Source organism: Filicampus tigris, chromosome 1, assembly GCF_054856515.1.
Source record: "Filicampus tigris isolate MCC_2025a chromosome 1, RoL_Ftig_1.0, whole genome shotgun sequence".
NCBI classification, from domain to species: Eukaryota; Metazoa; Chordata; class Actinopteri; order Syngnathiformes; family Syngnathidae; genus Filicampus; species Filicampus tigris.
The window spans coordinates 3010716-3025209 of NC_141217.1; the positions used below are offsets into that span (position 1 = coordinate 3010716).

General features: G+C 44.8%; 1 protein-coding gene across 2 annotated transcripts; it reads right to left on the minus strand.

Moving 5' to 3' along the window:
- Positions 1–581: 581 nt before the first annotated feature.
- Positions 582–14494, minus strand: arhgef7b (Rho guanine nucleotide exchange factor (GEF) 7b). Of its 2 annotated transcripts, XM_086047410.1 has the most exons (22): positions 14141–14494; positions 13505–13588; positions 11640–11724; positions 11447–11562; positions 11121–11325; positions 10510–10601; positions 6436–6530; positions 6189–6284; positions 4733–4855; positions 4476–4614; positions 4331–4390; positions 4093–4239; positions 3937–4023; positions 3720–3798; positions 3452–3582; positions 3176–3382; positions 2973–3066; positions 2781–2870; positions 2215–2373; positions 1925–2021; positions 1753–1807; positions 582–1684 (listed from the first exon to the last, which is right to left on the minus strand). In XM_086047410.1, the coding sequence occupies exons 1-22, from the start codon at positions 14303–14305 to the stop codon at positions 1562–1564; spliced, it is 2529 nt and encodes an 842-aa protein (XP_085903536.1). In that variant the 5' UTR covers positions 14306–14494; the 3' UTR covers positions 582–1561. The 2 variants fall into 2 exon arrangements, with proteins under 2 accessions (XP_085903536.1, XP_085903544.1); XM_086047418.1 differs by lacking the exon at positions 2215–2373 and having other exon boundaries at positions 14141–14493.

Sequence of the window (14494 nt, forward strand, 5' to 3'; positions counted from 1 at the left end):
TATCTTTGCTGCTGTAACAATGAAAATTTCCCCACTGTGGGATCAATAAAGGCATTCTTATCTTATCTTATCTTATCTCCTCGATGTGTATTTAGGCTGTGTCAAAATTCACAGGCTGGGTCCTGACCACGTGTGGTGTCTAAATTGACATTAACCAGTCCGAATTTGCCACGGTTTATGCGGTCCACGGAAATAAGGCAGAGCCTTTGAAAGCCTCGAAGGGCACAGCCTGTGAATTGTCTTTCTAGAATTTGTGAACAAGCAGCGGTCAAGTCGCACTGGAAGTGACGTAATGCGTAACCTGATGATGTCATCCTACAAAGTTGAAGGTGATCAACAATCACTCACAAAAAAATTACCGGTAGTGTCTGTATCCACCTAAACCCAGAATCTTCAAAGTGAAGTAAATAACCACAAGTCAGCAAGCTACCATCTTTGAGAGAAGTGATCATACCTCACCTGTGACTTGTACATTCCAGTAAATGTCACCATGGTGAGGCGTTCATTCTTGTTGTGCGAGCCACAAATGATCCCAGAACGGTGCATTGACTGCACTTCAACAAAACTCAGAGACAGTCACATCACTCTCGCCTTTTTAGATTTACTTTGAAACCATGCATTGACAGATATCGATTTGTTAGTACAGTATTACAAAGAAAAAGACGCATTGTGACATCTTGTGGTAGGAAATAAGACTACATGTGCGCTCCACAACCACTTCCAAAGTCAATAACGTTGTGCAGCAGTCATCATTATAATTTATGCATGCTATTGATGAACGCGCCTTCAGCATCCTCTTCTCTCCTTGACTGATATTGTAACTTTCTATTTATAGCCGGTCTAATAAATACAGTATGTTCTCCCACAAGTCCTATTAGTCCTGAACAATTCATCCACAACTAACAGAAGCCTTCCAGCAGAGACATGACAACATACCAGGTGTGATTCTGATTTGAATGTCTGAAGACACTGCACAGGTGGAAGAATTTTATTTTTACAGACACATCAGTGAAATAAATAGGGGTGTGTGATTGTTGGAAGTCATTCTCATTAAAACACACAACTAGGATCAGCTGCTATCAAATACATAATTTGCACTTCTATTGCATTATATAGCTTATAAAGTTGAGGACTGTAATGTGACAAATTGCTATAGCTTTGAAAAAAGGAATGTCTTCTTTGTCTGCTGACAATCCTCAGTGTGATCCCAGTTAAGTATAGAAAATAAAATCAAAATAGTACAGAATATAAAAAACACAATATTGGCAACAACAAAAACTGTTTTGTGAATTGCATAATTGACATAATAAAAATCACAGCTTGTATTGCTTTGGTGTAGAGACCACACATACCGTTTACCTGACTCACTGTGATTGTTTTCCTTTAGCTGTCTAAAAACAAAAGTCATTTTTCAGTCAGTGGCCTGACAAAGGCCGTTCTTAAAGTATGCGATGTCATCTTACTACCTCGGTGGCTGCAAACCTTTAAGGTCATTTCTGCGCCATTTCTCTCCATGGCAGTTGCCCAATGAGACTGTCCAAGATTCAAAGTGATGTCAGTTTCAGAGGTTCGTCTCATCCCAGGTTGGGTCGTTCATGTTCTTTAAAATTCTCCTGATGATCCTCTCAAGCTCTTTCCTGGCTTGCTGCTCCTCCTCTAGTGTCCTTTTCATCCTCTTGTTGTCCTGCAATATCACAAACACACGTCTCTCCCACGAATACTGTCAACCTTCCTAGCAAAGCACCCACTTACCTGTTTGAGTTCTTGGACCTCATCTCTTAGACTGTAAACAGTGTCTACAAGGCTCCTGCGGCAGCAAGGCAAGATGGCATTACATTGACATCAACTGCAGCATGATACACAGTAAGCAATTCTCACATCTAGTGTGACCACTCATGGATTATAAACCACACACTTGTCTCACCTCTCCTCCATTACGGTTTGTCCGTTGCTCTTGGTTTCTTCCACTATGATCTTCTCCTCCTCCGGGAACAACATGTGAACATCCCTCCTACTGGAACCTGATCAAAACATGGACAACAGCTATAGTTTCTCTTCTTCAGAGATCATGTGACAACATGCATACAAAACACCAAAGTGAATTATACACACACATACAAACACAGCAGACACGCACTCTTGAGATCTAACTCTATTTGCAAGCTAGCCAGGTTGCCACAGTGTATATTCTGACTCGCTACACCAAAGTCTTACGAGAAAATGAGGCAGTCCTGTAACTAGTGGCGGTCCAGATACTGTCATAATCCGAGTCTTCTGATTGGTCGGAACATGGCAGGTTGCTCGGGATGCCAGCAACGATGAAGCTGGAGTCAGCGAGCACATGGTTGTGCATGAGGTCAGTGCCTTGCCAGGCTGCACCAGCAATCAGCAGTGGGAATACAGAGGGCAATGGTGCGGGAAAACACAAACCGCAGAAGTTGGGATGCAGAACAAAATTAAATAGAGGTGTGGGCCCAAAGGAATCAGAACACAAACGTAAAAAATAATGGCTCAAGGGGGATAATCAATTTGAATTGGAGGGGGAAAAAACACAAAATTATAATAAGTACAATGAGGACAATAGTTGGCGAGCATAAAGCAGTAACATACATGTAAAATAATGCAAAGGGAAGTGGAGAGTGAAGGAATCAATGGATGAAAAAAATGGGAGAAGAGAGAAAAGCCTTGTTAGAGTTGAAAGCTGAGGACAAAAAGACTTGGAGGTGAGCATGCATATTCACAGACAGCACTTCATACGTGGCAAGTGTATGAGGACTCACTGGAGTTGAGAGTCTGTCGCGTCCGGGCACTGGTGCAATACGCCTCAATCACTTTCAATATCTGAGCGTCCTCCTCGAGAGCTGCTGTGCCTGAAAAATAATGAAAGACAAGAGATTATTCAACCCAACAAGTTTCTTTTTTGTTGTCATTGTTTTTTTTAAGTGGCATCTCAGTTTAGTGGCATCTCTTACTCTTTCTGACAGTGAAGTCTTCTTCAGTGGGTTTCCTCTCAGGTTTCCTCTTGGGAAGCAACTTCTTCATATTTTTGGGACTCTTACTCATATCCTGCAAACAATTCATACTCATAGTAGGGGACGTACATGAAAGAACAAAATCTTTAAAAGTGCTACTAAAATGTAAGTGGTTTGTTTTTAACCAGTCAATCAATAAGCACCTCCTTGTTGCAAAGGGCAGCAGATGGCCGGAGAGGAGGTGCAGGCCGAAGACAGCTCAAACTCCAGGGTTTTGGGGTACTCGGTGGCTCCAGGGCCCCCCACATGGGGCTACCGCCATATGAGGAAAGATGAGGGAGGGTGTGGAAGGCATTGCTTCCGCCGCGAGACTCCGAGTGCCGTGAAGGGGTGACAGGCAGGGAAGGCAACTGGGAGGGAGTGACATTTTTTAACTTGAGTGGGTTTGTACAAGGAGTAGAATAGAAAGACAGACTTACTGTGTGACACACTGACTGAGTCCTGTGTGTGTGTCCAGCAGGGGTGTGTGTGTGTTTGGTGAGAAGGTCCAGCCAATCCAGCAGATCCTGCTGATTGTTGCACGCCACTTGCATACGGTCACACTGGGCACCTGCACAGCACATTTTCGACATTTTCCATACCGCCTTTGAAAAACAATAACAAATTTAACTCCAAGTCACGGGTACACAAGGCAGAAAAGAAAAAAAATGAAAGACTGTGATTCAAATCAAAATATCAAAAGCATACCAGAAATTTCAAAAGCATTCCTCATGCTTTCCCCATCTTCTATCCTGGAGATCAGCATGCCTGACAGTGGCATCTTCCCCTGCAAAGACAAACTCACAATGTTGTTTGTTCAACATTCCTGCAACAGTTTAAGATACTGAAATAGGTTCATTGTAACTGTTCCGTGACAAGGCTGTCATGATTGAACAATAAGGCAGTAAATAGCATGCAACCAAACCTGGTAGATGAATCCACTCATCCTCACGCTTGCAGAGAGGAAGAGCAGAGTGTGAGGGAAGAGGACAAGGTAGCGTTCACTTGACTCCTAAAAGACATACAAAGTGTCTCCTGCACTGTGCGCTTGCTATGTTGCAACTCAGTTCCAGAGGTTCACCTGACAGTTCTGAGAGCAGACCGCAGCCTGGGACATGTGAAGAACGGGGCCGAGGGTCCTGATGTCCTCTCCCTCCCAATTCCTGATTGGCTCAGTTAAAATCTGTAACTCCAGGTCCTTCTTCTTCCTCACTTCCTGGCAATGGGCCTGAACAAAGAGGCAGGAGACGGCCCCCCATGAACCATCTCACAGGTCAGGAATAATTGAGTGGACTCATGGCCATGTGTTTCTGTCTTACTGCAAGGCTTTGAAATGATGCCATACAAGTTTGGAGATCAACTCTGTCGGGGTGTTGGTCCTGAGAACAACAACATAAAACATTTTGCTTTCTGATTCCTTGGTAACAGATGAGTCATTGGATGTAATCATCAGGAGAAAAGTACCTCCATGTGTCTGTCCATTTCCTTGAGCAGCGTTGGGTACCTCTCCAGTCGAGTGAAGGGTTTACTCAGACTGGTGGTCAGTGTCAAAATCCCCGGACTAGATGCCCCCTTGGACTCCATGTACTCCCCCAGCTCCTCACTGCAGACAGACAACCGAGTCATGTTCCCTTGTTTACATAAGCCTCTTTCCCTGGCCCAGTATTACGGGTTACCCCTAAAACGCTGTTTTACGGGCAATTATGAAAGGGGCTTCTAACCTTTGCTGAGTGAGCACACTGACAGCAGATGGATGGTTTGAGCAGTAAGCCACATAAAGATTCTTCATCTGGGGCATTAGACTCAGGAAGAAGCCTCCTATCCTCTGCTGACGTTCTGGAAGCCTTAAAAAAAAGAAAACATTTAGCACATAAAGCCATAGACTATTTGATTTAACTATGCTTCTTGGTTTTAGTGACTTTTGCATTGACAGTGCACTGCATTACTTCAATCTAATAACAGATGTCTAAGCACTCAAGCGCAAAACAACTAAAAAATGAGTAGATTTCAAGAAACGCCCAGGTTTCTAGGCTGCAAGACATCATGCCTACAGTGCATATGAACAAATCTACACACCTCTATTTGAATGCCAGGTTTCGGTAATACCCCAAAAAAAGAAAGAGAAAGAGAGAACATGAGCTAAAGCCTTGCAAAACATTTTCCACCGCTAATGTGATGTGAACTACAACTTGTTCAACTCAATTGAAAATAAATATTTTTTTTTGTAGAGGGTAAGTAAAAGTAAACAAGTGATATGATATGGTTGCACAAGTGTGCTCACCTTAGTATAACTGGGAGCGTGGCTGTGTTCAGAATTAACCAGTCACATTCAAACTCATGTTAAATTGGAGTCAGTGCACAACCCGTCATTATTTAAAGTGCTTCTGATTAACTCCAAATAAGTCGGTAGGCTTTTCCTGACATTTAGGTAGTCACATCAGTCACATCAATCCATAGTCAGCTGAGAGCTTCCACAGCATCAGTAGGATCCCACAGATCAAAGGTATCAGTCAGGAGAAGAATACAACAAGAATTTCCAAGGCATTAGATGTATACCGTTGAACACAATAGGTTAAGCAGCAAAATCCAACCCTTTTTAGCCATCTCAGGGGCGGCCATTTTGTCATTTCTGTCCTCCGAAAATGGCATCCCAACTACGCAGGGCTCAGGTAACGACCAATCACGGCTCAGCTTGAGAAAACAGGTCAGCAATATTACAATACTAGCCTCCCCGCTGTGACGTGGACAGCTGAGACGAAAAAAAAAAAAAAAAAATCGAGCTCCAAAAGGGTAAAATCTTATCACCAAAAACACCTACGAGATCATCTGAACTTTATTTGGGGTTAATCAGTGGGCCTTTAAATGGTGGAGTTGCATGCTCACTGCTCACTTCCATTTAACATAAGTTTAAAAGTAACTGGTTAACTCTTAACACAGCTACATCTCCAGTTATAAGAGGGTGCACACCCTTGTGGCAACCACATTATGAATTGAGTTGCACAGGTTATACGTAGGTCACAGTAGTGGAAAACGTTTTTAAATTATTTATCTTGGTCTCAGCACTAAAACCTGGCATTTGAACAAGGGTGTGTAGACTTATTTTTAATCCTCTCTGTATATGACTGAAAAGGTAACAGTTGTGCATCCTTAGGAGACAAAACAGAAGTGGCTACTGACTTTGTATGTTCTTCCAAGGACTGAACCAGCATTTGCTGAAAGATCGAAATCTCCTCCAGATTTCCTTGAATGTGGCTGATGTCAACACCACTCAGCCTGCAGAGAATCAGGGAGGAGTCATTCATAATTCAGAAGTTCTCTTTGGTTCACTTTCCAATCATTTTGATGTTTTCCCTGATGTTGCATGCTGTAGCATAATGTTGTTTTAATTTATATTGGGAAAATATTTAAAAAATAATAACATAACCTGTCTGTGGGCTGGAGGGAGCGCAAGTAGGATCCCAAAAGACTTTGTAGTTCCCTGGAATACTCACTCTCTGCTTCCAGGATGTTCTGGAGGACCTTAACAACACAAAATGTAAACAAATGTAGAGAGACAAGACAACACAAGCTAAAAGGATCTTAGCACTTCTTCCTTTTGAAAGGATCCATTAGAGGACAGGAAAAACATGGTGATTCATTTTCATTGACATTTTATTCAAAGCAGGTCAACCTGTGGAGAATGTGGCAGCTTGCATTATTAAAACACACACGCACACACACACCGAGGGGCGCACCAACCCTGAGGCAAGGCTGTCCCAGAAACCAATGAAACAGAAAGAATAACCTAAATTACTACACAAGCACATACACACGCATGCTTGCGCGCGCACACACGAATAGATAAAAAAAAAAAAAATTGATTGCAACATCCTAAACCACAACCCAGACATATGAAGAGGATGTCATGCAAGTACTTCCCAGGAATTCCTGCAATCTACTTCAGTGTAGCTGTCGGCCTCTTGGCAGCCTCCCTGACCAGTTTGTTCTTGTCTTTGGAGGGATGTCCAGTTCTTGGTCATGTCACTGATGTGCCATATTTTCTCAGCCACATATCACTCAGTCATTTATTTCTACTCCCCCTCTCTAAAAGATTTTTTATTGAGTTGTCCAAACCTCCTCCATGAGTTGTCACTTCGTGGTGGAGGGGGTTTGAGTGTCCCAATGATCCTAGGACCTAAGTTGTCTGGGGCTTTATGCCCCTGGCAGGGTCACCAATGCTAAACAGGTCCTAGTTGAGAGACCTGACCAGACCAAGTACGGTTCAGAGACCACTTATGGTGAAAAATTATGGACCACATTTTCCCTTGCCTGGACACGCGTCACCGGGGCCCCCCTCTGGAGCCAGGCCTGGAGGTGGGGCTCGACGGCGAGCGTCTGGTGGCCGGGCCTGCACCCATCGAGCCCGACTGGGCTCACCCCGAAAGGACAATGTGGGTCCCCCTTCCCATGGGTTCACCACCTGTGGGAGGGGCCAAAGGGGTCGGGTGCGACGTCAGCTGGGCGGAGTCAGCTACAGAAGCTGACTCTAGGGAAGTGGAATGTCTCCTCTCGGGCAGGGAAAGAGATGGTGTGTGAGGCAGAGAAGTTTCGACTAGATATAGTCAGACTCGCCTCCACACACAGCTTGAGGTCTGGTATCAGTCCTCTCGAGAGGGGTTGTACTCTTTTCCACTCTGGGATTGCCTACGGTGAGAGACCAGAGCAGGTGTGGGCATACTTATTGCCCCCTGGCTTTGTGCCTGTACATTGGGGTTCACGGCGGTGGACAAGAGGGTAGCCTCCCTCTGCCTCCGGATGGGGGGACAGGTCCTGACTGTTGTTTGTACTTATACACCAAACAGAAGTCCAGAGTACCCACACTTTTTGGAGTTCTTGGAAGGAGTGCTGGAGAGTGCTCCTTCTCGGGACGCCATCGTTTTGCAGGGTGACTTCAATGCTCATGCGGGCAATGACAGTGAGACCTGGATGGGCGTGATTGGGAGGAACGGCTCCCCTGATCAGAACCCGAGTGGTGTTCTGTTACTGGACTTCTGTGATCATCACGGATTGCCCAAGACACCTTTGGCCGTGGTTCATTAGATTTGAGGCCCCATGTTTTGGACACTCAGGTGAAGAGAAGGGCGGAGCTATCAACTGATCACCACTTGGTGGTGTGTTGGCTCCGGTGGTGGGGGAAGAAGCCGGTCCAACCTGGCAGACCCAAACGTATTGTGAGGGTTTGCTGGTCTGGCAGAATCCCCTGTCAAAAAGAGTTTCAACTCCCACCTAGAGCAGAACTTCGCCCACGTGCCGGGGGAGGTGGTGGACATTGAGTCAGAGTGGACCATGTTTCGTGCCTCCATTATTGAGGCAGCTGGTTGGAGCTGTGGCCGTAAGGAGGTTGCTGCCTGTCACAGCGGTAAGCCGTGAACCTGATGGTGGACACCACCGGTGAGGGATGTCGTCAAGCTGAAGGAGTCCTATCAGGTCTTTTTGGCCTGTTGGACTCCAGAAGCAGCTGATGAGTACCGGTTGGCCAAGCGGAATGCAGACTTGGTGCTCACCGAGGCAAAAACTCTGACGTGGGAGGAGTTCAGCGAGGCCATGGAGAATAACTTCTGGACGGCTTCGAGCTAATTCTGGTCCACCATCCGGCATCTCAGCAGGGGGAAACACTGTATATAGTGGGGATGGAGTACTGCTGACCTCAACACGAGAGGTTGTGAATCGGTGGAGAGAATACTTCGAACATCTCCTCAATTCCACCGACATGCCTTACCATGAGGAAGCAGAGTCTCTGTCAGAGTCAAGCTCCTCTGTGGAAAGGCCCTGGAGGTGGAGTTCCTAACTCCTGCTTGACACGTCTCTGCAACATCGCATGGACATCTGGGACAGTGCCTCTGGATTGGCAGACCGGTAGTAACCGGTCAGACCGGTTAAAAAGTAACCACCAGACAGGTGGTTCTCCTTTTTAAGAAGAGGGACCAGAGGTTGTGTTCTAACTATAGGGGATCGCACTCCTCAGACTCCATGGTAAGGTCTATTCAGGGGTTCTGGAGAGGAGGGTCCATCAGGAGGTCGAATCTCAAATTCAGGAGGAGCAATGTGGTGTTTGTCCCAGCCATGGAACAGTGGACCACCTCTCCAGCCTCGACAGGGTCCACGAAGGGGCATGGGAGTCCGGCCAACCATGTCTACATGTGCTTTGTGGACATGGAGAAGGTGTTCGACCATGTCCCTCTGGGAGATCTGTTGGGGGTGCTTTGGGAGTACGGGGTATCGAGTCCCCTAAAACAGGCTGTTTGGTCCCTGTACCACAGATGTCAGAGTTTGGTCTGCATTGCCGGTAGTAAGTCAGATTTATTTCCAGTGATGGTTGGACACCGCCAAGGCTGCCCTTTTTTGCCAATTCTGTTATGGACAGAATTTCTAGGCACAGTCGAGGTCTTGAGGGTGTGCGGTTTGGTGGTCTCAGCATTACATATCTGCTCTTTGCAGATGATGTGGTAGTGTTGGCTTCTTCAAGCCGTGATCATCAACTCTTCCTGGAATGGTTCGCAGCCGAGTGTGGAGCGGTTGGGGTAAAAATCAGCACCTCCAAATCTGAGACCGTGGTCCTCAGTCGGAAAAGGGTGGAGTGCCCTCTCCAGGTCGGGGATGAGATCCTGCCCCAAGTGGAGGAGTTCAAGTATCTTGGGGTCTTGTTTGCGGTTGAGGGTAGGATAGAACGTGAGATCGACAGGCGGATCGGTGCAGCTTCTGCTGTGATGCGGACTCTGTATCAGTCCGTCATGGTGAAGAAGGAGCTGAGCCAGAAGGCGAAACTCTCAATTTACCAGTCGATCTACGTTCCTACCCTCATCTATGGTCACAGAGTGTGGGTCGTGATCGAAAGAATAAGATCCCAGATACAAGCGGCTGAAATGAGTTTCCTCTGCAGGGTGTCTGGACTCTCCCTTGGAGATAAGGTGAGAAGCTCGGTCACCCGGGAGGGGCTCAGGGTCGAGCCACTGCTCCTCCGCATTGAGAGGAGCCAAATGAGGTGGCTCGGGCATCTTGTCAGGATGCCACCTGGACGCCTCCCTGGTGAGGTGTTCTGGACATGTCGCACTGGGAGGAGGCCCCGAGGACGAACCAGGACACACTGGAGGGACTATGTCCCCCAGTCCCAGCTGGTTTGGGAACGCCTCAGGATCCCCCAGGAAGCGCTGAATGATGTGTCTGGGGAGAGGGAAATCTGAGCTTCCCTGCTTAAACCGCTGCCCCTGCCACCCGACTTCAGATAAGCGAAAGACAATGGATGGATGGATGGAGTTGTACAGGCTATAAGTTCCATTAATGGTAGAAAAAGTTTTGAAATGGTTTATCGTGGTCTAATTCTTTTTCTTAAACTTAAAACCCTAGAATTGGAAAACGGGTGTGGACACTTTTTCTAGCCACTATGTGTCAGTCCTGTGACTGACAGGAGTTCAGTTTACCCCATCTCTGACAATAAGATCTATGTAGATGTGATACTAACCACATTGTAGTAGGTCTTGCTGATGATTGAGGTGTCGAAACCTTTTGGGGGACTTCTCATCATCCCGGACTTTGGTTTGTCTACTGGCTTGTCTGCACAGTAAGAGAACAGGAGATAAATATTCAGACCAGTAGCACACTTAGCAGAGTTGAAGTATTCCATGGACTTTTTATCAGAAACAATCCTATCGTTTGTTGTTGTTTTTTTTAGGGGGCTTTCTATAAATAATGTTTGATGCCTGGTGACAAATAATGTCAGGCATGTGTGATGATAGCGTGCAGCCTCACAGCAAACAACTGATGTTAGCCAGACCAATCCACAGCCAGCCCCCTGCAATACAGCTGATATTCTCTACACTGAACTTTCAGGATGTTCCTCTCCATCCAGCATCTGTGGAACTTCCTGGCTTTGTTTGTCAGTCCAGTTTCCTTCCTTTCCTTCCTGCCTTTCTTTAAGAAAAAAAAAAAAAGAAAAACAACACAACTTCCAGCTGTACCCATTTAGCTTGAGAATGTGTATGTTTGAGCATTCACTGCTTTGGACGTCCTTGCATAATTATTCTCAGCAATGCAGATGTGATGATAGAGGTGTATTGACATTGCTGCACCCACCGCTTCCTTTCAGTTCCCGCACATAGTTACTGGGGAACCAGCCAGTCTTGCCATTGAGCGAACCTTCCCACCAGCCCCCATCTTCCTGCCTGCTAACGTTTATGATGTCGCCCTTGGAAAAAGAGAGTTCGTCCTCATTTGTCTGCTGGAAAGGGAAGCGTGCCTTGAAAAGAAAATGGCCACACCCACTGCCCTCAGACATGTCCTGCGACAGAAGAAATGCACATGCATCAAAAGTCCAATAGGGAAACAGAATGTGAAATCATCTCTGCTTGTTGACTGCTATCAGGTGAGCGATATTTGCTACCTTTGCCATGATAACTTACAAGGCTGTGATACTGAGGTGGCTGCAGTTTGGAGGAATGACTTTGACTGTTCAGAGAATCAAACGATTTAATCCTCAAAGTGGCGGAGTGTGGCACACAAACAGAGATACCTGAATCTGCAAAACGATAATAACAATGAGCCATTGTAAATTCAAATCATATTTTTAAAATGCATTCATGCAAACACTGTTACCTTCAGTGGCTTTGTTCAGTGAGACCAAGCAGTTTAGGACCTTGGTGAAGTTCAGCCCCTGTAGGAGGTCACTGACCTCAAAAGGCTGCAAAATTTAGAAGAAGGAATATATGCAACATCATGACCATATTAAGATGCACAATCAGGTGATAACATCCTCTTGTTATAAATGGATCATTACATCAAACTACAGTACAATGACACACGCCTGCCTGAAAGCACTGTGTTTCGGTTGGGGTTTAGGATGCCATTCCATCTACAGTCTGAGGCAGGATTACTCCAAGTCTGAGCTCCCCCTGGTAATCTCTCCATTACACACAAAACATGTGCGCACACATGCACAGTCATTGTCAAAATACTTATAAGGTGCCTAATCTTGTGAAACAACACACTAACATTCCCAAGGCATAGCTGGAGCACTCAAGGTGTATTACAATGGCTGATGAAAAATATTATACATTTATTATCACTTTGAAAATAAACCAGAGCCCTAGTGCTGTGCAGTCCAGTGCAGCACTCAGTGATTAATGTAGACTGGTTGAGTAATAGAAGCCATCGCTCTAATAAACTCTTTCGCCTCACTCACTACCATTGGTTTAATTTACAATTGTCCAATTTGTACTATAATTAATTGCTGCAGTGCTGCATTTAAATGTTCTGTATTACAACGTAATCAGCCGCTTCCAAAATAAAATGATGAGTGGCCATTACACAGGTTACTTACAATTTACCACCATTTCCATTAGTTCAGTAAGGCTGCTACTGTCAAATAATATTGACTCAATAATCTATTTTATTGTTTGAATGAAAAGAGTGTAAAGGTACCAGTGATTGGCCATGGAGCTATCTATTCAGATGAGAGATATCATTATTTTCCTAAGGGCCAAAATATATTATCACAATTGTTTCTAATAAATCAGTCAGCTCCTACTGATTTAGAAGTCCTCCACGATTGGAGAGACAGACAGAATCGTCTGGATTACCATGCTTGATGTCAGACAGGCTGCCACTAATGGAGGCCTTGGCGTCCAGCATCATGGTGCACTTCTAATCAACCTGATTGGAAAATCCACTAGCTGCATGACATGTTGCATTACATCAGCCTACTACTCTCCTCTCCTTCATCTTTTGTTCTTGACATTCAGCCCTCCCCCACTCCAACTCCCACCATGCGGGCATCCTCCCCATTTTTTTACATTATGGACATCAGCATTGGACCCTGTGTTATATAATCTGATCTTTTCCATTATGACCTCACATTCCACAAATGTCAATAACCTGTGTGTGTTATCGAAGTCTGAAAGCAGCACTGAGGCAATACATCTGCTGCTGCATTCAAATTTAAACTCCAATTAAAATATTTTTATTGTAGTATTTGCAAAGAATATGTATCAGACAAACACCAACCAAATACATTCTAAGGTCACAGTTGAAAAAAGAACTATTCCTGCCTCCTGTTCCCATGACTACCGCTGGCTGGATGAATTTACACATTAACTTGACATATTTATGCAGTCATACACAAGTTGATCTGGTACTTTGTTAGTACTTAGTAGTGTTAATTGTATCCCTGTATGAACGTTTCACTCAACAGAAACCCTGAAAACAATTATCTACGTATGGTTTTTGTAATTCACGCTCTAATGTATGAGTACATTCAATGTCCCATTTCCGCGTTAACGTGACGTTTCCTGCCAAATAGTGCACACCTGTTAACTGTCCATTGCATGCTTCCACACCTGAATACAACAGGTTTCGGACGAGTAAAAGACATTTCAAAATGGTGGAAACTATAAATATCAACGTGGGCGTACATAGAAATGTCATTTAAGCATTTCAATAAAAACATAAATACAGTAACCCACCTCCAAGCCGAAAGCTCCGATGCCTTTGATGAATTCGCTAATGTTGAGTTGATACTCGCTGTCACTCCTCGGTTCCTGAAAAAACTACACATAAGAAAGCGTCCAATTAGAGCAGTTTATAACCCAGATTTAAAATGAAATAAAACAAAATAGTAAAAAAAAAAAAAAGGAGTGCTTTTCTACACAAAAATAACGTTTATTTCAAGTGTGGTTAGAGCTGGTAGTGATCACTTACGTCAGTGGCTGGCTACAATTCCGGTTGCGGTTTCAAACTAAAGATTTGTTTTGACGTCCTTTTATTTCGTTGGCTTCGCTTAGGCTTTTATGTAATTTATTTCCTGAACACAGCAATGATAATTCAAATACGTTGATTGGCTACGAAGGAGCTGCTTCTGTATTTGAGTCGAATATCACCCAGAGAAGTAGATGTTGCAGTACGACGCCTTTATTTCGAAAGAGACATGTCCGACCTTGTTTAACGCCATTGAGATTTGGTAAATAATTTACAGATCATTCATTTCATACACAACCTTAGTTTTCCCAGTAAACAAAGGTTCTCTTTGTGGTCAGTGATTTATGTTTAAATTGTGTAGTATTGAAATAAATGCTCCTCTTGTTATTCCTTCCAAAACATACTTTGTCCGTCGTCCCCGGTCTCAGTCGCTCCAGCAGCTTGCACAGCACCACCCCGTCCTGGAGAGACGTCCGGAGGAAAGCCTCCGGATCAGAGATGCTCTTCTTGGGAGACTCCAGCACCCCGAGCGTGATGAGCCACGTTACCGTCTGCTCGGCCGAGTTCATCGTCGACTCAGGAAGGTTGTGGGACGATGAAATGTTTCTTTTTAGAAAAGGGCAAAAGTGGATGATAGTCGGCCTAACGTACACCTCATTGTTGAATCACCACAGCTAATATTAATGTCAAAACATGGATTCTCTCTCTCTCTCTCTCTCTCTCTTTCTCTCTCTCTCTCTTTCTCTCTCTCTCTCTCT